Below are 24,288 nucleotides of genomic sequence, written 5' to 3' on the forward strand. Positions count from 1 at the left end.
ATGTGGCCCATGTTCTGGGTGGGTGTTCTGCAGAACCTCATGGTTGTGAAGATAACATTCCAAATGTGAACAGAGTGTAAACCAAAGCCATGTTGGCATCCTGAACCTGCAAACAGGGAGCTGGAAACAATGTTTTTTAGTGTGAACTCTTCCCCCACCCTTATGTCCGTTATTCTCAGTAGGACATTACCTCTAAAGCATAAAGAGGACACTTTAAATGTCAGCGTTAACTATTTCATTAGTGGACATTTTAGACGATGAAATGGGAAAGGAGATGAGAATTGGGAGTTGCTGCAGAGAGGAAGAAAGGAGGAGAGGCACCGAGAGGAAGAAAAAGGAGGATGGGGATGAAAGTGTAACATGGAGCAGAAAACGTAATAGCCCTAAAGAGGGGCATATTTTCTCAGCAAGTGATGTTGAAATCAATAACTTACAAAATAAATAACTAAACATTTATACCTGGGCTGTCAATTAATCGCGGTTAACTCACATGATTAACTAAAAAAAATTAATCGTGATTAATCACTGTTTTAATCACACTATTAAACAATGGAATACCAATTGAAATTTATTAAATATTTTGGATGTTTTTCTACGTTTTCAAATATATTGATTTAAATTACAACACAGAATACAAAGTGTACAGTAATCACTTTACATTATTTTTATTACAAATATTTGCATTGTGAAATGATAAACAAAAGAAATAATATTTTTCAATTCACCTCATACAAGTACCATAGTGCAATCTCTTTATCGTGAAAGCACAACTTACAAATGTAGATTTTTTTTGTCACATAACTGCACTCAGAAACAAAACAATGTAAAACTTCAGAGCATACAAGTCCACTCAGTCCTACTTCTTGTTCAGCCAATCACTAAGAGAAAAAGTTTGTTACATTTATGGAAGATAATGCTGCCCACTTCTTATTTACAATATCACCTGAAAGTGAGAACAGAGGTTCGCATGGCACTTTTTAGCCGGCATTGTAAGGTATTTACATGCCAGATTGTATGCCCCTTCATCCTTCTGCCACCATTCCAGAGGACATGCTTCCATGCTGTTGAAGCTTATTAAAAAAAAATGCGTTATTAAATTTGTGACTGAACTCCTTGGGGGATAATTATACGTCTCCTGCTCTGTGTTTTACCCACATTTTGCCATATATTTCATGTTATACCAGTCTCACATGATGAACCTGCATGTTGTTCATTTTAACAATGCTTTCACGGCAGATTTGACAAAATGCAAAGAAGGTACCAATGTGAGATTTCAAAAGATAGCTACACCATTCGACCCAAGGTTTAAGAATCTGAAGTGTATTCCAAAATCTGATTGGGATGGGATGTGGAGCATGCTTTCAAAAGTCTTAAAAGAGCAACACTCTAATGAGGAAACTACAGAATCCGATCTACCAAAAAAGAAAATCAACCTTCTGCTGTTGGCATCTGACTCAGATGATGAAAATGAACACTGCACTGCTTTGGATTGTTATCGAGCAGAACCCATCATCAGTATGGACGCATGTCCTCTGGATTGGTGGTTGAAACATGAAGGGACATATGAATTTTTAACACACTTGGCACGTAAATATCTTGCAATGCCAGCTACAACAGTGCCAGGCAAACACCTGTTCTCACTTTCAGGTGATATAAACAAGAAGTGGGCAGCATTATCTCCTGCAAATGTAAACAAACTTGTCTAAGCGATTGGCTGAACAAGAAGTAGGACTGAGTGGACTTGTAGGCTCTCAAGTTTTACATTGTTTTATTTTTTAATGCAATTATTTTTTGTACATAATTCTACATTTGTAAGTTCAACATTCGTGATAAAGAGATTGCACTATAGTACTTGTATTAAGTGAATTGAAAAATACTATTTCTTTTACTTTTACAGTGCAAATATTTACAATAAAAATAAATATAAAGTGAGCACTGTACACTTTGTATTCTGTGTTGTAACTGAATTCAATACATTTGAAAATGTGGAAAAAATCCAAAATATTTATATAAATAATATTCTATTATTGTTTAGCAGCTTGATTAATTGCGATTTTTTTTAAATCTTTTGACAGCCCTAGTTTATACTTAATCCATATTCTACCTTTAGTCTCTGTGCAAACCTCCCATTGATACCAGTGGCCTTTTGGATTAAGAGTAGTATTTAGTCCTAAACGTATACCCTGCCCATAGACTATAATTAGAAATGCAGCTCAGCCCTCTCAGCAAAATGAGTTTGGCACTCCTAGCTTAGAGCAGAGGTTCTCAAACTGGGGAGTGTGCCCCCCTGTGAGGGTATGGAATGTATTCTGCGGGGGGAGGGGGTGTGAGAAGCTATAGGGGGGAAAAAAGAGGGTCTTAAGCCTATTGTAGAGGTGTCGCAGTATTACCATCCTTACTTTTGCATTGCCTTCAGAGGTGGATGGCCAGAAAGCAGTGGCTGCTGGCTGGCCACCCAGCTCTGAAGGCAGCGCTGCTGTCAGCAGCAGCACAGACATAAGGGTGGGGTGGGGAGGGGCATAAACTACTACAGACACAAAGAAGTTTGAGAACCACGGGCTTAAAGGAAGGTGAAATTCCCCTATAATATACCTTTGGCCAGTTCTGCAATGTTTTACTATGGGTTTATTTTTAAGTATTCATAATTGTACATACATTCAAGAGATGAGTTCGATAACATCTTCAAAATTTCTTCCAGCAAGTATTTGCATCTCCAAGCAAACACCCAATGGACAGCAAAGGAGAGGAATCAAAGATCAGCTACCCTAACATATTCTTCATGATTGATAACTTTGAAGAGGTGGGTCTATTAGAGTGGAAAATTTTCCTCATTTTTGTCCTGTAATCTCCCTTTTCTATTGTGTGTCCAACTTGATATATTTCCACCACTATATCACTGCCCTGGACCACAAGACAACAGTTTACTTAATTAGTCTTCGTGGAGCCCCCTGACCATGATCCAGCCAGCTGGGCAAAGCCATGATTTTTTTCCAGAAACAATCTTATGTGACACTCCCAGGGGTATCCAAGATTGGTGAGGCACCTTACCACCACCTGCCATTAGTGTTGAGGCAGCTTTGTTTGTGCCTGCTGTGAACCAGCTCCCTGAATCCACCAGTCTCTGGCAACATGAGCATTACATTCCAGGCCTCTGCAGGCTTTGCTCCCTCTATGCAGTTGAATGAAAGGCACACATCAACACCTGAGCCTTCTCCGGGTGTTCCCTGGAGTGTCCAGCCCCTCATTCACTCAACACTCACAGAATTACCCGCCCTGCTGTTCCCAAAGGAACAGTACACAGCAGCTTGTAGAATTCAGCTCCAGACCAGCATTTTGCTTGGCACTACAGCACGGAGATATATTTGCAATGAAAACAAGAATATGTTTATTATCAAAGACTAGAGATTCAGGACATAGTGAGTAAGAATATTGGAAACAAATGGATAAATATAAAACAAAATCATAACATGCTTTCTAGTGACTAAACTTAGCTAACAGGTTATCCACCTCTCTAAGGCAGTTTATCTCATCCAAAGTCCTCATCAGAGTTTTCAGCCAAGGTTGGCTGAGACCCTGTTTTCATGAATGCAAACATGCTATCTGTTTACTTCCTAGGTGCAGGATGAAGGGGTATCGTCTTTGCCTTCTAGAAATACCCCAGAGATCATTTTCTTTGCTCATAGACAGGATAATCACCTGGGCCTTGTTTTTTCCTGTGTGCTCCTTTCCTGTGTGTTCCTTTCCTTTAATGTTTGACTTCATATGTAAACGGGCAACCATAGTGTTTAACGGTACTTAATTTATGTTACAACAGAGTGATGCACATTTCTTACCTCCTATCTGGAGGAAAACTGGTTTTTCATCTTTGCTGGTGGTTGATCCCTTGATACAGACTTTACAAACCTATTTTCGGTATATAGACATAACTCCTTATATAATATCTGTACATACCTTTCACAACAGTATTAATGACCAGTGTGACACCGGCTTTCATTTGAAACCTCACATGACATTCTGTGGTGAACTAGAGTGTACACATGAAACTCATGAGATTTCTGTAACTCCTCCATACCCCATTGCCAGTTGGCATTAAGAAGTTCCTGGGTTGTAACTTAACACCCCAAACTTTCTGGGTATTGGAAACAGATATAGATCTGAATTTTCCAAGTGGCCCCTGTCTGTACAATGGGCTGAAGTAAAACCCTGAATCCTGAACACATTCGAGCTATGTCTAAAGGATCTAATCACTACAGCTTTTCCTTTAAGTGTTTGGTTTCCTTGGATGCAATGGCAGGTGTTCAGTGACATGACTGTGGGGGAAGGCGAGATGGTCTGCGTGGAGCTGGTGGCCAGTGACAAAAGCAACACCTTCCAAGGAGTGATCTTCCAGGGATCCATCCGTTATGAAGCACTCAAGAAGGTCTATGACAACAGGGTAAGACACTTCCTCTCTTTTGCAGCAGTGGTGGTAGTGAAATTTCCATGATGTTTTCAATACTATTTATGCTGCCATCAGCTTTTTGTCTTCTAAAGCTACTTATGCTGAGTGTCTGCTAGTCTTCATGGCTTTGAAAGTTACCAGAAACAGCTGTACGAAAATCCACTAGTTTTAGTTCACACAGACATGGTGAACTGAAGTCATCAGAAGAGTCAGGCAGGATTTGTACCTCCTGATGTTTGACTGGGATTTAAAATTGGTAGGAACCCAAGAAATCTAAGTGAACCTGGTGTGAATCCTAAGAAACTTTCCAGTTCTGTAATGAAATGAATGTTTTGCCATACCACCTTTTTGTATGATCCTCTTCTTTTCAAAGGTACCTATAGTTATCCTCTAAGAGCCGGGAAGACCCTCTTAGCGTTTTTACACCTGTTGGTTTTAACTTTTCACTGTTGTGTCTTGTTACATAGATACAATAACTCCTCACTTAAAATCGGCCCGGTTAACGTTGTTACGTTTCTGATCAATTAGGGAACATGCTCGTTTAAAGTTGCACAATGCTCCCTTATAACGTTGTTTGGCAGCTGCCTGCTTTGTCCACTGCTTGCAGAAAGAGCAGCCCATTGCAGCTAGCTGGTGGGGGCTTGGAACCAGGGAGGACCGGCAGCCCCCCTATCAGTTTGGCAGCATCCCAGCAGGCTATCAATTGTCTGGCAGTTCAGCTGTCCCTCCCCCCACAGCCCTGTGCTGCTCCTGCCCTCTGCCTTGGAGCTGCTTCTGGGAGCCTCCTGCTTGCTGTGGGGGGCGGGGGGGCTAATGTCAGGGTGTCCCCCCTCACCCCCCGCTACTGCCCCCCATCTCCACAGAGCGAGCGGGGACATGACAGGGCTCAGAACGGAGGGAGCTTGCTGGAAGTAGCTGCTGTCTCAACTTGCTGATCTGCTTAAAAAGGCAGTGTACTTAGAGTGGGGTAGCGTACTTAAAGGGGCAATGTACGTCTATATCTCACACACAGGGTGTGTCTCTGTCTCTCTGCCATACTGTGTCTCCTGCCTCCATTCGTACTGCCTTGTAGAGTGTGAGGCTGCATTAACAACATGTTAACCATTGAGGGCTCAGCCGTGTGCTAGTTCATAATTTAGCAGTAAGGCATTCTCTGGGAAATATCCCACCCTCTGACTTCGCAACCTCAACCAAGCTTCACAGTCATCATTGCTGTGTACAGTATTAAATTGTTTGTTTAAAACTTATACCGTGTGTGTATATGTGTGTATATGTATAAATAAAATAGTCTTTTGTCTGGCAAAAAAAAGGTCCCTGGAACCTAATCACCCCCACCCCCCCATTTACATTAATTCTTATGGTGAAATTGGATTCACTTACCATTTCGCTTAAAGTAGCGTTTTTCAGGAACATAACTACCACGTTAAGCGAGGAGTTACTGTATCTCTCGCTCTCTCTCTCGGGTGCATTCTGTATGTCCACATGGTTTGAAAGGACTCCTGCAATTTTCTTAGCCACTGAAGTATTAATTTGCTATGGAAATGTGAAATATTCACAGTAATGGCTTATAATTCACATACACTTGGTGTAGAATTCCAGAGAGAGCGAGAGCCAGCAATAGAACCTCCCAGAGAGCTCAGCACTGAAGGCAGCTCTGACAAACATGCTAAAAAGTTGACCTTAACTCAGGAGGTTTGCCTCCCTCTACCATAAGCTCAGGCTAACTCTAGAAGACATTAAATCATTGGCTAGGCTTTATGTGTTGGAAATTTGAATTGTAAAATATACATCTCTGCCAAATGAGAGCAAATTCCAATTCTCAGATCCGAGAGAGAGAGAAAGAGATACATTCTGATTCGGAATCCAGCAATATATGCATCAGTTCACCTGTTAGACCAGGGAGGGCTGTACCTCTTCTATTTTGACTCCATAGACTTTCTTTTCTCCCCTACCCTCCTTAAAAGAGAGGGCCTGAATACCTTTGTCTCAAGAAAAATAGTTTTTGCTCCTGTATTAACATAGTTTCAGGAGACTGCTTCTCTAGCCCACCTATACCTCATGCCCTGTGAGGCTATGGTTTTGTACACTCCGAAGGTGTGTCCGCACAGAAGACACAGCAGAGTGGAAAAGTGTAGTGGGAAGTCAAAGTGTGGTGTATCTAATACACAGGAGGGCAACCTATGGTCCGTGGGCCACATCCGGCCCGTGGGACTGTCCTATCTGGCTCCTGAGCTCCTGGGCCAGGAGGCTCGCCTCCCCTGCTGTTCCCCCTCCCCCGCAGCCTCAGCTCACTGCACTGCCAGTGCAGCTGCAAAGCAAGGGCCTAATCCGGTGCTCTGTGCACTGCTGCCTGTCCTGGTGCAGCCGCACCGCTAGCCACCGGTGCTCCAGGCAGCGTGGTAAGGGGTCGGGGGGTGGATAGAGGGCAGGGGAGTTTGGGGGGTGGTTAGGGGCCGGGGGTGTGGATAGGGGTCAGGTGATCAGAGGCAGGGGCGGCTCTAGGAATCCCGCCGCCCCAAGCAGGGCAGCGCGCCGCGGGGCGCGCTCTGGCGGTCGCTGGTCCCGCGGCTCCGGGGGACCTCTGGCAGACGTGCCTGCGGAGGTTCTGCTGGTCCTGCAGCTCCAGTGGAGCATCCGCTGGCATGCCTGCGGGAGGTCCACCGAAGCCGCGGTACCAGCGGACCCTCTGCAGTCATGCCTGCGGGAGGTCCAGTGGTCCCGTGCCTCCGGTGGACCTCCCGCAGGCATGACTGCAGAAGGTCCGCCGGAGCCGGCTGCCGCCCTGCTGGCAAAATGCCGCCCCAAGCGCGCGCTTGGCGTGCTGGGGTCTGGAGCCGGCCCTTATCAGAGGGCGGGGAACAGGGGCATTGAATGGGAGCAGGGGTCCCGGGGGAGCAGTCAGGAAGGAGGGGCAGGGTTGGATGGGGCAGCAGGGGGCAGTTGGGGGCAGAGTGACTGGGGGTGGTCAGGGAGCAGGGGTGGTTGGATGGGGTAGGGGTATAGGGGACAGGGCAGTCAGGAAGGAGAGGGGGGTTGGATGGGGCGGTGGGGGGCAGTTAGGGACAGGGGGCAGTTGGGGCAGGGGGTCTGTGGGCAGTCACAGAGAAGGTGTGGTTGGATGGGGCAGAGTCCCAGGGGGGCAGTCAGGAAGGAGGGGGGGTTGGATGGGGCGGGGAGAGAGAGCAGGGCGGGTGGATGGGGCAGGAGTCCCAGGGGATGCCGTCAGGAGGCGAGAAGCAGGGGGGGTCGGATGGGGGGCAGGGGCCAGGCCACACCTGGCTGGTTGGGGAGGCACAGCCTCCCCTAACTGGCCCTCCATATAATTTCAGAAACCCGATGCGGCCCTCAGGCCAAAAAGTTTGCCCACCCCGATTGAATACATAATAGCTAAGAAATGTCCCTGCATACTGCTAATGATGTATGTGTTTGATTTCCCTGCAATTTCACGTTGTTATGTTAGCTGAAATAGACTAGTTAGATCTGTTAAGTACTCGAAGTTGCAGACTGGGGGGGACTCTAAATCTGAACTTCAATCCATTGTCACTTTTTTGCTACTACTTGAGGGAAAGGAAGAAAGTGTTACTGTATTTTTGAAAGCTGCTTGGTTTCACTTGGCCATATTAATACCTGGTATAACTCTAATGTGACTCATTTTTCATCAGGAATAAATTTGACCCATTATCTTTAACTGCTGAGAATTTTGAAACACACAAAACTTGGAGAATAAATTTCCATTTATTTCAACAGGCTGATCCTTGACCGTTTTGTGACCTATCCCTTTTTCAGACCTGTTTTCTCTGTTAACTGGGAATTGATCCATGACGTCTGGTGTGTTTGTTTTAAAAGTATCACGTTAACCTTTGTGACAGACTATTTTGCTGAGGTTAGTTGGTTATTTGGACTAGTCAGCTCTTTATTCTTGCTAGGCAGTGTTGCCTAGTGGATAGGACACTGGACTGGGAGTCAGAAGACCTGGGTTCTATTCCTATCTTTGCCACTGATCCACTGTGAGGGAATTGCCTGAGCTCGGTTGCCTCAGTTTTCCCATCTGTAAACTGGGGATGCCATCCTCCTTTGTAAACTGCTTTGAGAACTACAGATGAAAAATGCTGTATAAGAGCTAAGTGTTGTTCATTATCTACTACTATTTATTGTTTTGATTTTAGACCAACATTTTGAAAGTGCATCCAAACCCTGATTTGCACAACTGTGTGTGCATAAAATGCACAGTTCCAAAAATTTAGGCCTTAATGTTTTGCATTGGTGTTATTGTGTGATGCTTAAATACGTACTGACAGGCACCTGTACAAATGTTCTATAGAATTATAGTGTAGAGCAAATGTATGCTCTAATGTTTAGCAATTCATGTTACATGCTGCTTTCCTTTTCTCTGCATTGAAGGTGAGCGTTGCAGCTAAGATGGCTCAAAGGATGTCCTTCGGCTTTTATAAGTACAGCAACATGGAGTTTGTACGGATGAAGGGGCCCCAAGGTAAAGGACATGCAGAGATGGCAGTGAGTCGAGTTTCAACCGGAGACACTTCTCCATATGGAACGGAGGAAGATTCGAACCCAGCATCTCCTGTGCATGAGAGAGTAAGTAGTATGTGGAAATACTGGATGGCTAAATAAACATAAATGCACCTTGCTTCAGAAACCAACATGTGGGCCAAGGCTGTGATTAGTCACGTGTAGTCTCTGAAGTTTGCTTCTGCATGTTGTGTGCAGCCAGTAGGTTGGTTGCTTTCTGTGCCCATTGCTCTTGACCAGATAGTGGATATAGAAAGTTATCAGACTACTCCACAGTTTTGGAGGGATATTTTAATGAAGCAATAGTCAGGGTGGTACAAGTCAAAACTGAGGCCATGTCTCCTTTGTGCAGAAATCAAAAGATCCCACTGCAATTTCCATAAGAGATGGGGGTTCCCTACTGAAAGGTGCTGTAGTAATTTAAAGTATTGTATGCATTACTACTAAATCTAATAGGACACAGCACAATGAGGAGGAACTTTCAGGGAATTTTGCCATAAATGTGACTTTTAGTTGGGGACCTGTGTGTTATTAAGGCAGAGATGAGGGCCCTGATCCAGCAAAGCACTTAAGTACATGCTTAACTTTTAAGCATGAGGCTAGTTCAGGTGACCTCAGTGAGCCTTCACCTGGAGTAAGATACTATTCCATGTGAGAAGAGAGATCACAGTCTGCCCATAATTCAGTTATAAGCACAGTTTCAGCTAAGCTGTTTTCCTGGCTGGTAGGGGTGATGCCATACTGTGTTAGAACTATTTTTAAGAGCCAGGTCCTAGCCTAGGCAGTTACTGACGTATTCTCCTATACACGGTGATGGCTTATGGATGGAATACACTACCAGAAGAGTCCCAGGAAACAATGACTGCAAGCCACTGTATTCTATAGTCTCAGCAGTGGGCTCTGCCCCTCCTTCCTCAAAGTCCCTGTTTCATAGATTAAGGTGAGAAGGACACTTCTGCTCATCTGACCTCCTGCATGAAACAAGCAATCTCGTTTGGTCAAGGAGAGCTGAACAGGACTTCTTCAAAGCTCATCCATGCTACCCCTTTCCTTGGCCACTTCAATGTGAAAAGACCTTCCTGTGTCCGTGGCTTCCCAAAGGGGCAAGAAGAACTGCCACCACGGTGCTCTCCATGCTTTGCTGGTCTGCGGCGTGAAAGATCAGGCTCCTTAACCAAGCCTGGTGTCTCATATCCTAGAGTAGAGTTCGTTTCCCTGTATTGCAACTTTGACGAGCCAGGCCTAGAGGGAGTTCCTGGTCTCTTTGTGTCTCAAGACTTCCAGTGTTCTTACTTGATGGTTGCTTGTGTCTTAACATTACCCTGCTGGTAATGGTTTTAATTATGCATAGTTTGCTATTGTTTTTCCATATATGTGTTATATCTAGTGTGTACAGAATAAAGAAAATGCTTTTTCTAAGGCAGCCAGAAAATAGAGACTAAATACAAAAACAGGAGGATCAGAGGGGTGTAAAAAAGCTTTTTAAATTTTTCATATGAATAAAGAAAAATGATGTGGAGGGATTCTGCAGTGCACCACCAACCTGGCAGACTTTGTTGTCATCCTCAATCATGTGTCACATAGCTCTTTATATGAAGGGACAGATACGAGCAATGTAAGACTGCATCCTACAAGCCGCAGCAAAATTGTTAAATTAACTGTGTAGAGAAGAAAAGATGAGATGGGGATTTCTGAGGCAGCAAAGTAGTTATCCATTTTTTCACTTGAAAAGAAACCATTAAAGTAATACTAGCAGCAGCACTCAACCAAGGCAGTGAAAGCGTTCCTGAACTGGTCAGTCCTAGTACTGCTTTGACCCAAGAGAAACTGTCTTTTCAAGTGCAGGATTTCTTTACTTTTCCATCCTCTGGCTTTTCTTCACTCTAGGCAGCTGTCCCCATGCAGTTGTCATCACTTAGCCTAACTAATCATTACTAGTCCTTTCCGCACATTTTCTCATCTGCCATAATGATGTACTGACTTCATTTTCACATCAGCATCCTGGTCTAAGGAGTTGCTTCCTGCCCCTGCCTCCGAGACAGAATGCCCTTCCTAAAAGATTCTATAAGGCAAGAAAAGTCCACCCCATTTCCAAGGCAAGGTGCATGTGCCATTCATATGCCAATCCACAACTTTAATAGTTGTTCATTCTTGTTTTCTTCTCCATTTTGCCTGACTTTTTAATGTTAAGTTTGATATATTTTTATTGTTACCCAAATCAGTTTATAAATCTTTTTTTCTCTAGTTTTGTTTCCCATGAATGAGGTGCTCAATAGACAGCCCTGAAGAATGAAGCCCTCTCTTTACTCACAGCACAGATAGCCGCAGTGCCAGACACTCTGCACTACCTCCACCTTGACAAACACTTCTACGCATAAAGGGTTGTCCAGTCACCATGGTTCATTTGCTTCTTGATCACTGTTCTGAAACAACCAGTGAGAGTGCCAGCTGTGGTGGTGATTTTTGCTAGCCTTCCTGAGACAACCAAATAAAAAGAGAGTTCAAACAGGAATTAATTCAGGGAAGTCTCCAGACCAGTGTTATACAGAAGGTCAGACTAGATGGATCACAGTGGTCTCTCTTGGCCTTAGAATCTGCGAACTCATTACATAGAAGCAGAAGTCATCAAATAAAACTCTGCCTCCAAAAATTCTTCTGTTCCTATTTCCCTTTCAGGTCACATCCTTCAGCACGCCACCGACCCCAGAGCGCAACAATCGACCATCCTTTTTCTCCCCCTCCCTCAAGAGGAAAGTGCCCCGAAATCGGATTGCTGAGATGAAAAAATCCCACTCGGCAAATGATAGCGAGGAATTCTTTCGAGACGATGATGACGGAGGTGAGGGAGATTACATCAGAGAACCCAAGTGGTCTGGCTTAGGGACAGAGCTCGGGAAAGAGATCAAAGCTGGGATTTTCAAGGGGCCCTAAGCAAGATATGCACCCAACTCCACTGAAAGTGAAATACGCAAGCACTGATTTTCATTGGGCGCCTAACCCCTTTAGAAAACTTCTGAAAATCTGAGCCTGACTATTCCTACCTGCTTCTAATAATACCCTCCTTTATCTGGGGAAGAATTGTGGGAAGAAAATCCTTCATTTCAGATGCACTTTCCAAGGCAATAATGTACAATAAACTCATTGGCAAGTCCTCTAAATACCTTGTGTAATAAAGGCCTGACCCAAAGCTGATTGAAGCCAATGGAAAGGCTCCTATTGACTTACATGGGATTTGGATCAGGTCCTAAGTGCACAGACAAAAAGTCTGATACTACTAATGAATTGCATTTATGCATGTAATGATTTAACACTTCATACAGATCTTAGCATATTTTCTCTCTCCATGTCTAATTAAATTAGACTTGGTTATTTAATAGAAAAAACCAACAAGATTAATATTGAGCCCCATTCAGAAGATAAGTGAATACAATCACCTTATTTTCCAGATCATAATTTTATCATATAAAAACTCAGTGAGGAGAAAGTCAGAACTGTTTTTCATATTCAAAAATGTATTCAGTAGGAAAGCCAACAAAATTAGGCCCCTATTGATATTATAATATGTAAATACAAAGGTGGTATTTTCTAGATCACAAAATGTTAATAGAAATGATCAGTCACTGTTGTTTTATATCAGTCAAATTTCAATTAATTTTGACCAGATTATCCAACCAGAAACCATGCAAAATTAATCCCTAATTAATGTATTGGTAAATACATTCATTTCTAGATCAGTGTGTCAAATAAAAAAGCAAACTTAAGTAACAACATTCCATTCAAATTCTGTGAAATAAAATCAAGGCACTGATCTTCATCTAAATTCTTGAAATGTTCATCCATGGACACCCCTCCCTTTCCCTTAATTTTACTATTCAAAAAATTCACCACTTCATCATAACCAGAGAAGATCTACTTAGCATACGTGACTAGACAAAGTTTAGCACAAGAGCCGAGGCCTGAATCCTGTACTGTGTAGTGTGTGGGGGGAAAACTTCTGTGACTACACAGAGTCCCACTGACTTTGTTGTGTTCCTGCTGCATGCAACACACTGTGGGATAGGGGCCTATGGGACTAATCCTGCTGAACTTGCAGTTGGTTATAATGCTTACTGTGATATCAGTGGGACTAGACTCATGATCGTCCACTCTGATCTCCTGCACATTACAGACCACAGACCTTCACCCACCTACTCCTGCAATAGGCCTGTAACCATTGGCTGAGTTACTGAGGTCCTCAAATCTTGATTTAAAGACTTCCAGACACAGAAAATCCACTATTTACTCTAGTTCAAACCAGCCCCAGATCCATGCACCATGCTGCAGAGCAAGGTGAAAAACCCCTAGGGTCTCTGCCATTCTGACCAGAGGAAAAATTCCTTCCTGACCCTAAATATGGTGATCAGTTTGACCCTGAGTATGTGGGCGAGACACCAGGGAAAGAATTCTTCCCAGGAATTCAGAGTAATTCCCCATCTAGTGTCCCATGTCTGGCCATTGGAGATATTTGCTAATAGCAGTCATGGATGGGCCATACATTATCGTAGGCCACTTCGTTATATCATCCCCTCTATAAATTTATGAAACTCAGCCTTGAAACAAGTTAGGGTTTTTGCCCCATTACACCCCTTGGAAGGCTGTTCCAGAACTTCGCTCCTGTGATGGTAAGAAACCTTCATCTAATTTCAAGCCTACACTTGCTGATGGCCAGTTTATATCCATGGTAGTGAAATACTTTACTCGGTAATGTTTTGCAGAATCAGACTCTAAAACAGTAAATCCTAGTGACAAAAATTCTCACTACTTGGGGTCTCTCTCTTTCTCTTACTCCCTAGGAAAATACAGATTTGTTTACCATTATAATAAATCTTGTATTTTAATCTCAAAACCACTGAACACAATCTCTCCTGATCTTAAAGGGACACAAATATTACAAGAGTAGTTCAGGTTAGAGCGTTAGAACCAGATAGCATTACTGGAATTTTGTTGGGAATCCAGACATATTTTAACATGTTGTAATAAGGGGTTAAATCTACCCATAGATCTAGAATTTAAAAGTAGATAAGTAATGTACATTAATTTGGTTCGTGGACTTCAGAAACCCAAGAATCCTAATGCTATTTGCTTAGAAAGTTGTTGAACTTCAAAGGCAAAGCACAGAACTTACAAACCAGGGGGAAGGAGGACTAAGCCACCTTGGAGCCCTCCCCAGTCTTGGGCTGCTCTGGGAGAATGAAGAAGCCCTCGATATTACTTAAAGATCATTGGGGGCTTGTCTAAGTTGTGGCAGCCTCTCTGCATTGCCCTGTAGGCCTCTGCATAGCCTGGAATGTGTTCAGTACTGCATGCTGCCACTGGCAGGATTTGCCACTATGCCAGGATTTGCAAGGGGATCCTTGGAGGACAGCCTTTTGGCTTTCTTCCACCATGCTTGTGCATGGGGAATCCTGCTCCAGACAGAGCTTTTAGGGCCCAGTTATGGTGCTGTGGCCTTTTTACCAGGCATAAAGGGACCAGAGCAGTGGTGAGGCTCTGATCTCAGGATTCTGAAAGATTGACGAGCAATCCTCTAAGAACCCCTACTTTTTCCTCTGCCTTAGTTTGCAGATGGGGCATATTTCCTTCTGCTCGTCTTAGAGACACTTCTGCTATCTCTACTTTATTTTTTTCTGGAGATTTTATTCAATCAGAATTTAATCAATTAGATGTGGGGTAAAGTTTTCAGTAGCACCCAAGTCATTTTTGAACATGAGTTAGGCACCTAAGTCACTTACATGCTTTTCAAAACTTTGTCCAAAGTTGAATGGAATTGGTCACGTACTAACCAAATTGTTGATAATACTCTTTTGACCCTATAATGCTAGATCTCTGTATATTTGGGTTTTCTACGGCATCTCTTGGAATGGTATCTGAGTGGGAGGGAAAAATAGATTTATGGGCTGAACACCTCTAGGTCTCTGACAGTAAAGAGGAAAGATGAGGCTGTCTTCTCACATCCTTTGTTCTAGGTGTTGTTGGAATGGCCACTCCTAGACATTTTTCTACTGTTAAGGCCTTTTGGTTATGATCTACCTTTGGGTTTTGAGCAACTCCCTCCTAGAGTTAGGATTTCAGATCCCAAGATTTTGTTCAGCCCAATCTCTACTTTTAATCACTGTTGTTCCTTATTAAGTCCCTGTTGTTCCTTTGAGAGCCTATTTTTGGAACTGTAGATTGACAATATAAATAAAGCCATATGGCAGGGGATCCTGGGCTGTGGTCCATGGAATACTTGATGGAGGGGTGAACTGAACTGGCTCAACACATGATTCTGCCTCCCCTGGCTTCCAGGTATTGATCTTAGTTGAGAGCTAAAAATACATTAATTTTCTAATACTACTTTTCCATATAAGGAATTTCTGTACAGGGATATTTTGTGATCAAGAACATCTCTGTATCCAACATTCTAGAAAAGCCCAAGCTCCACACTGTTGGTGGACCACTAGAGGAGTACCCCCCAGCTAATGGGTCACTCTGTTAGTTCAGGTGGTAATGGTATATGCCGTGCAAGACCCTGCTTTCAACTGCTACTAATGACCTCTGCCTGATGAAAGTGTATCAATGCCCTGCATGGAATTCAGTGCTAGATGATAATTTACAACCCCACCACTACCATCCTATTCGTGATGGGTTCTTTTCAAGATGAAACTGAGATCTGAACGTGCCAGGGACATGGTGGATATAAAGCACAATTACTTTAAGGTTATTGTCTTCTACCTTGACAGATCTGCAAAATGCTTCGAATCTAAGGTCACGGTCCTTATCTGGAACAGGACGGTCTCTGGTTGGCTCATGGCTGAAGTTAAACAGAACAGATGAAAACTTTCTACTCTATGCACATTTAACCTATGTCACTTTGCCACTGCATCGAATTTTAACAGGTGAAACCTTTCAGAAATACCAGAAATGGTCTAGTCCCCAGGTGACTCACACCTGTGAGTTAGCTAGTGTCTTAGGGTTACACTTCCTATAAAACTATCAAATTGATATTTTCTTTGGTTTTTCCCCATATTCATGTCAATTGAATACTGCCCAGTTAGTTGACCTATGTCACAGCCACGACATAGGCTTTCAGTAGTGGGGTTGGACACCCTTCATATATTTTGCTCTTGACAATCTATGTAGAACTCCTAAACACTCCCCTCCCATTGCACTATTTTCAAGGGTTTCAAGGACCATGGAAGTTGATATACAAGGTGATATATGTACACCAGTGCACAGATTTATATCCAGCTAACTCCAATCTGTCTACTAAAGACAGAAATTGTTGATAGGCTGAGGGAAACAACTTGAAGGATCTGCACTAGCGCAATCAATCGAGGGAGCATACAAACCTTTCCATGATAAGGCTATCAGTCTAGAGTTCCTGTAGGATCCTGGGCTGCTTATGGATGTGGAGATAGCAGCAGTGATCAAGAGTTCTTGTTCATGTCGGTCTGGAAACTGTGGCACTTCTCTTGAGGCAAACCTAACCATGCCCCTTTCAGTTCCAGATTGGAGCATTGTAATACCCTGTCTATGAAGGTACCCTTTAAGACCACTTAGCAAGTTCAGGCAGGGCAATATTTAGTTGCCCATTTACATAACGTTTCATGCTATAATACAACTGTGCTCCATAGTCTACACGGACTCAAAGATATTTTTTTGGGTGCAATCGAAGGAGCTGGTTTTGATCTGGGAAGGTATTTGTTACTTGGACCTCCTGTATCTTAGAATTCATCTCTCTCTCTTCATGCTCCAGTCCAGCAATTAGATCACCTGGGACATGTGAGCTGATAGGTACTAGATTGATTTGTCTGTGTGCAGAACTTTTACCTAATGAAATCACTTCTTGCAGTTCCAGTAAAACCCCAAATTTATTGCAATTCAAGGAACATTATAAACATTATCTATTTGTCAGGGTCTTCCTGTCAGGTGGCTTGAAGAGGGGGTGGACTTGTAATAGGGGAGCTTTTATTACATATCCAACTAACGCTGAAAGAGAGAACTGATGTGCCTATCATGCCTCCAGTTGCACTATCCTATTATAATAATAGATTGCAACTATATGCTAATTTTTATCCAGGGATCTCAAAGCACTTTACAAAGCTGCATCAGTATTAGCCCCCTTTTACAGACTGTGAAACTGAGGCGGTGGCAAATGCTGTAGATAGCAATGATATATATATGCCCTTTCACTGAATACAGCAATCAGTGTAATTCAGAATAAAACTACACATTTAAGTTCTAGTCTTATAGTAAGAATTGGCCTTGCACAATTAAAAGTAGACTCTGAAGAATATTTGAGGAAAATGGGTAACCATAGATACAGATTTATCTTAATGAATAACTATTTATTTATATTATAAAATCATCTCTAGGTTGTTGAGAATATCTTTCTGCTGCATAACTGGAACCTTCACCAAGACCCATCTCTCTTACTATAAGATTTTGGAATAAGTAGAAAGTGTATGGTTTCTTCTGACATTTAATACTTGTTTATTGGTTGGCATAAATGCCTCCATCCTTAAATATTTGCTGATAGCTCATACACCCTTCTGAGGCTCTGCATAGGAAAACATTTAAAAGGCAGGCTTACAAGAATCTGTGTCTACATCAACCCGCAGCTGAACAGAATCTATATATATATATCTGCGGGCAGTCAGCATTTCAGCATCGATGAATCTGCCATGTGGGATAGCTCTTTGTGGGGAGGATGTTTAGCTGTCTTGGCAGATAATTCCCAGAACGAGTGGCTATAATCACAGCTACAGTGATCAGAGGGGAAAACTGGATAGAAAGATGTACCTGGTTTCATTGTTTACAAGTGGGAGTGGGAGCTAGTGAGAATCTCAAATCTGTACTAATACCCGATTTTTGCAACTTTGTGTGAACTTATTTGATCTGCCTCCTAATTATGAAATATAAATCAAGCCTCTTTTATACCAAATATTAATCGTTACTCTTTTTCTGTTGCCTAATTAAGGAGAGACTGGCAGCCCAATTTCTAAATGTTATTAAATATCTCCGTTGGTCTGTAAGAACAGAATTTGGGTGCATTTCTCAGTGGCAGCAAAAGCTTGTTTTGCTACAGTAATTTCTTAGTGATGGGGCTCCCACCAGTTCCCTTGGAAGACTATTCCACTGTCTAACAATGTTATCTGAAAGGATCCCCATACAACTGCACCTTTCCTGTCAAAGGACCCCATACCATGATAAAAAGTATACATTGGATCAGTTGTCATCTCTCTCTGATGACACATAGCTCTTGTTTACCACTACACTGTTATAATGCAGAACAAGAAATTAATAGGAATTTGGCGGTATACGATGTGACAGTTCTGCTTTTTAATCCCCTTCTGAATTAGTGTGAAAACAATTTGACTAACATGCAATCCATGAGTAGATCACTGGTTCCTCTGACTTGCTATTTAACAATTATAACTTTTGCCAGATATTCTCAGTATGGATTGTAACTTGTCTTCCCTTGTCTGTTTAGATATTCTGGAAGTGCGGCAGAAACCAATTCTGATGACATAGCAGAGCGCTGGGCACTGCCTTGGAATTTTGCTGCCAAGTGCCTATCCATGATGGTTTTCTGTGACAACGCTACCATCTAGTGTCAGGAATATAAACCTACACAGAAAAAACGGGAAGTTAAGAATACCAGCCAATTAAAGTGCCTCTCTCTTCCTTCCTCTGCTGTCATACACCGTCTGCACACAATAGTAATACATCTCTTTAAAGTGTTCTGACTAGAGGACTTTAAAAAACAAAACCAGAAGGGGCTGTGTTTAAAAACAAAATCAATGCTTTATGAACAATTTGTTACCGTGTTTACTTTATAACTGAGAAACCAACATGTACAGAATGTGTTGAACTTTATTTTCGTTGAGAGAAACAACTTTAGGATTTCATAATGATGTACCAATGAACTTTGTTCATAGACTCTTGTCCATGCCCTCCTTGTTATAATGGCTTTGTGTGCATGTGTTTTGGGATGCAAGGGACAATAGAATATTTTGCTAGTCAGAAGGGGTAAGGAAAGAGATGCAACCACGGTGTGTTGTCGTTGTGGTATGTGCATTTGGTCAGGATGGAGCTAAAATAATGCTTTCAATGCTCTTTTTCTGTTAGTGTGTCGTTCCTGAATTCCTAAGATAGCTTTATTCCATGATGACCATTTCCCCATTTACCAAAGAACAGTGAAGACTTCCTGCTCTAGAATGGTCTAAGGGAAAGAGCCAACATAAGAAGGGAAGAAAATGCTGCTCTAGAAAATCTGTAGTCCAGTTCCAGTACTGCTGCTGCTATGATGTAGGAGTAAACCCAAGTCTTAATGTATAGAGCAATGGGAGAGCATAACTAGACTCCAGTACCAAACACATTCCGATTATTAGTTTCTGTGATGATTCACTGTACTGAAGCACAAAGGGTTTTCTTTAAAGACAAGCTTAAGTATAGTTCTTCTCTGAAAAGTAACTGAAATGACCTTGTGGGAGGCTTGCGGTTGTGTGCTGTGTTTAGCAGTAATGCATGTTTTTCTAAATAGCACCCCTGTAAACTTCTCTGGGAATCTGAAAGTTCAATTGGTAAATACTCTGCAACCAGCATTCAGTTAACAATTCTGATGGGGGAGACAGAATATAGCATAGTTCCCTTTCTTAGCACTGCAGAGCCAATGCAGTAACTGGCAGACTCTAAAATACCCACAGGAAGGAGATCAGTTGAGAGAGCAGATGCCATTCTTAGTTACTTTTCAGGGCTTGTCTACATGTATAAACAAGCCCTCAGAATATCACCACCCTATGCTCCATGCTGGCACTGCGGTTACCAACATGGCATGTGCTTAAAGCCTAAATCTTTGGTTTTCCCCTTGACCTTTTCCCAAACTGCTTTGTTGTTGTTCTCTCAGTAGCATCAGGTGAGATGCTTCATTTCTGCCCAGAAGCCATGGAAATGGTTCCACTACAGCTTAAAGGTAGACTGTATTGCACACCCAGGATGATGGCTCCATCTGGTAAAATATACTTGTCAGTCTGTTTATAGTTACACTTTAAACCTAAATTAGAATATGCATTGTTGGAGCCTTAGGCTGGAAGAAGTCAACTTAATGCAAAGTGATGGTATTTCTAACACTGGCAATGTGAACATACTACAAGAAACTGTAGGCCAATTTCCCATTCACTTTAGGCAAACTATTTCAGCTCTAAGTAACTCATTAACCAGTAGAGTTTATTTTGTTAGTGCTAACCAATATTACTGCAGGTTAGAGACTGTCGTAAACATTGTTCCTCCAGTCCCTGTGTCAACAATTAAATCACTTTTGGCAAGAGAGCAACCTCCAGTCTTTGTCTTGAGCCTCTGAAAATGCCCTAATTCTGCACTTTCATACTGCTGGGCTAAGCAAATCAATGCAGTTTTCCTTTAACAGTTCATTGCAGTGGGGAGGGAGAGGAGAGAGAACATTTGTACTTCTAGAGGCAATTGGAACATTTGAACCAAATACTCTGAGATTAGTAAATATTATGAATAGGAAAATTTACCCATTTGGAAATGTGACTTAGGTGTCTGAGTACTGTTCTGTCTCCAGCCATTTTTCCCCTCTCCTGCCCCCAGGCTGACGTCAATATGGTAGGATTAAATAGCCTAAATTCTCATGGGCTGGAGGCACATGCTGTGTATATTTTCAGGATAAATGGCAAACATGGCATGATACTAAACTAATCAGGAATGTACGGACAATTCTAGGAGCAAGCAGTACAAATTCTAGAGCCTTATGCAAGACATACTGTCTTGTGTCTGGACTGGAGTTTTGCTAATGTCTAGTTTTTAAAGGGCTAAGAAAGTCAGCCAGTCATTTTGGTATATTTTATACTGTGTTAACAGATCTGCCACAGGCACTCTGAATGAAGAGTCACCTTTTTGACTAGCCGAAATGGGCTGTAACTGCACGAGCTTGGACAACCACAAGAAATACAAATCCATGTGTTTTGAATGTCATTAGTGCTCTGAGGAAATTGCTAGATGTACCAGACTGTAAAATAGCCCTTCTAAAAATCTGAAGTAGAACGCTCTGTACAGCTCTAGTCAGTTGTTTTCTGTCAAGTGAAAAGCTTAAATATTTGTAATGAAACCTAATACTCCAGAGTAGGAGGATTTGGGTTGGTTTTTTATGAACCCCTAAGAATCAAAACCTACAGTCCTCACAGGCAGGAGTCCCAGTGACGTTAGCAGGAGCTTGGCTTAAGTGAGGCTGGCATATTATTTGGACCTTGAGTCTCTTAAAATGCCCTTACTCTGCACTTTCATACTGGACCTGTAGCATATTATTGCACTACACTACATAAGAGAGTGTGAGGTGGGAGCCCCTGATCTTTTTATTTGGAATTTTTCCATCCTGTAGCTCCAAAGCATTAAATCGATGGAGCCGAGGCACGACTGGAATAAAAAAACTATCAAGGAATGTACTGAAGTGTTGTTGAGCTCCATAAGTATACCATATAGATGACAAATACGAGTAAAAAGGGTTTTGTTTGCCTAGTTACTGTTTTGACTATTGAAGCAGCAGCAATTTTAATGATGTATACTGAAGCTTGACAACTAGAATGGAAGTTCTTGTCGTATGAGAAAGCACTATGGTTAGCATGAGCCTGGAAAGCTTTGCTGCTCAGGTCAATCTGTTAATCAGTTGGTTATTCTTGTTTGGTCTGATAGCTTTTTCCATTGTGCTGCACAACCACCACCTCTGGAGAGCTGAAATTTGCCATATCCATCATCCTCGGGATAAATATAAAGACAGATGTCAAATACAAGCGTGTAAGAAATCTGTTTAGGTTCAAAAACTTAATAAGAGCTTATTACACCTTTAATGTTACCATTTCAAGACATTCTCCGTTATCAATTATATTGTATTAACAGGGCGGTGATGTGCCTTAAAGACCACAGTGTATGTAAAATTCCATTCAAAGTCTTTGCAATTCCCCCCAACCACCACATGATGTCTTCCAAGTCTGTCCAACCTCTCGCATATGTCACATCATTGATAGAGGCCATTCTAGAAATGTATAAGCTTGAGCAGGCTTGGTTCAGCTAAACTTTGAGAATGGGTTCACCTTCCTTCTCATTGGATTTACTCAATCTTGAGGCAAAGCTTGACTGAGTCAAAGCCACATGAACCAACCTGGGTTTGCATAGTCCCTGTTCAGAAACATAAGTCAGGTCACCTTGCTCACCAGGGCAAACCTGGCTTTGAAAGGAAAGTAGGGGAGCCTCAAGTTTTGCATAGGTTGAAGTGTGATGTGACCTGAATCATGCTGTTATCCACAGCCCTCCATTTGCAGAAAGGAGGTGATGGGCTTTTCTAAAAAGAGGGATACATTTAGTTTGACTTGCAAGGGGAGATGACACATTAAATTTCCAAAATATCATCTTGTACCAGCATTTAGTTCTGAAACTGCTAAGGCCACACTGCATCCATGTAGCTACAGCCTTATATCCACACATGCAAGTGCTTGTAAATCCCCCTTGACATTGCTTTCAGCCAGTCACTGTAAGATTTTGCTTTCCAGCTGAGTTTGTTTTGTCACCTACTTTTTCCAAGTCTCAAATCTTCCTGATAAAAATAGATGTAGGTTAAAACTTTCCAAAGTGCTTAAGTCCCAGCAACAGTCAATGGGACTTCAAAGTTCTTAAACGCATGGAACAAAGGTACTTGTGAGAATTCTACTAGTGCTACAGGGACAGCCGTCAGAAATGGCAAGTTTAACTGTACTTGGCAGGGCTGGCTATTTCTTATGGACCCACCTTATACGTATTAGCAAATGGTCCTCATGGCCTCCACAGAGTTGTCACTCAAAAGCATTGGGAATTGGGTTCTCTGTGATCACAGCCCAGAGTTCTCTGGTGCTACCCCACTTTGTATTATTAAATGTGACTGAACCAGACTGTGTAGAAATCGTGTGTGTTGAAAGTAAATAGAATAGAACCCATGTAGAGAAACGGCTAAATGAACAAGTTGCCTGTACACCAAACCTTAAATGAAAAAACAGTATTTTACATCAGAATGTAACTGTACAGATGCTTGGTCGGGATAATATAAGACTGCAAGCAGGTTACAGTGTTCAACGTTCTCTGTGTACATATATAAATATATTTTCAGACTAATTTTAACCAACTAACACTTGTTGCATGGTTTTTTTGCCTCATTGATCATCAGCATTGAGTGACAGATGATCAACTGAAAATCATGCTGGCACTGCAGCTGAGCCCCTTGAACAAAGAGCGGTGAGAACACCTTTGTGCACCAAAAATAAGACTAATGTTACTTATTGCAACATGAAGACAATGTTGAACCCTGCACCCAATAAACAAAGACCTCTTCAATGACCATATGTTTTGTTAACTGTATTTTCTTTGTATTGTATCCTATATGTTTGAGGGTAGTATGAATTTATATTTCCAGAACATTACAAGTCTTTATATTAAGCAGCAAGTTAGAAATTGGTTGGGATGATAATGTGAAACATGTACGAAGGTCCACCAAATAGGCAATTATCTGAAGATGAGTATCCCATTTACTGTTTACTTTCATTTGACCTTGAGTAAAAGAGATTCATCTTGTGTGACTAACACTGGCTCCTTGTGTGATCACTTTAGTATTTAGGGGGAGAAGGGAGGGGGAAATACAACACATTTTTAAAAGGTTTTTCATGTTTTCAATTAAATACAATAGTAAAAAAATCTAGTATCTTTTAAAATTGTGTTTTCCTTGTAATTCTCTGACTTAATGGCTACATAACTCATTTATGTATTTATCTATTGGAAAGGTTAAATAGAATGGAATATTGAGACACGACTAGCTGGAATTTTTTCTTTCCTGGCAAGTTCAGGTACTTTTGAAGTCTCCACATGGTGAGGTATTATTAACATGAAACCAGATTAACATGGTTTGTTAATCTGAATCAATGTAAAAGAGATGAGTTGTCCGTTTGGAATTGGTTCACAGCAAGAAGCTAGAGACGTTGATTCTTAAGTCCTTATTTAGGCAAAATTGGCATGGAGTTCAGTGTCATCCTTGTTGGGATAAGGAATGCAAGGTTTGGGTCTTTACCCCTCATTTTAATTTTATCTCTGAGCATCATTTTAAAGCACCGTGCATTTTTTTTAAAAAATCATGGTAGCTTCCCCATGTTGAAGAATCAGAATTTTGAAGAGACAAGGCACACCACAATGCAGCCCCTCCAGCCAGTGTGTATTGTAGCATACATGCACAGCAAGACCTAATAGCTTGAGAAGAAATG

The 24,288-nt window shown here is 42.0% G+C and overlaps 1 protein-coding gene across 3 annotated transcripts in view; it reads left to right on the top strand.

Annotated features, from left to right (window-relative positions):
- KIAA0930 (KIAA0930 ortholog) overlaps nucleotides 1-23,689 on the top strand; it is a 142,331-nt gene extending 118,642 nt beyond the window's left edge. For 2 of the 3 annotated variants that reach the window (XM_039499226.1, XM_039499234.1), the window contains exons 5-10: nucleotides 2,699-2,800; nucleotides 4,295-4,435; nucleotides 8,843-9,037; nucleotides 11,648-11,810; nucleotides 15,733-15,888; nucleotides 18,486-18,526. In XM_039499226.1, coding sequence (XP_039355160.1) covers nucleotides 2,699-2,800; nucleotides 4,295-4,435; nucleotides 8,843-9,037; nucleotides 11,648-11,810; nucleotides 15,733-15,888; nucleotides 18,486-18,526 — 798 coding nt within the window. Of the gene's footprint in view, nucleotides 1-2,698; nucleotides 2,801-4,294; nucleotides 4,436-8,842; nucleotides 9,038-11,647; nucleotides 11,811-15,732; nucleotides 15,889-18,485 lie in introns of all 3 variants that reach the window. The other variant, XM_039499216.1, reaches the window with a different exon arrangement.
- Nucleotides 23,690-24,288: the final 599 nt, after the last annotated feature.

This window comes from Mauremys reevesii, linkage group 1 (genome assembly GCF_016161935.1).
Source record: "Mauremys reevesii isolate NIE-2019 linkage group 1, ASM1616193v1, whole genome shotgun sequence".
NCBI lineage: Eukaryota > Metazoa > Chordata > Testudines > Geoemydidae > Mauremys > Mauremys reevesii.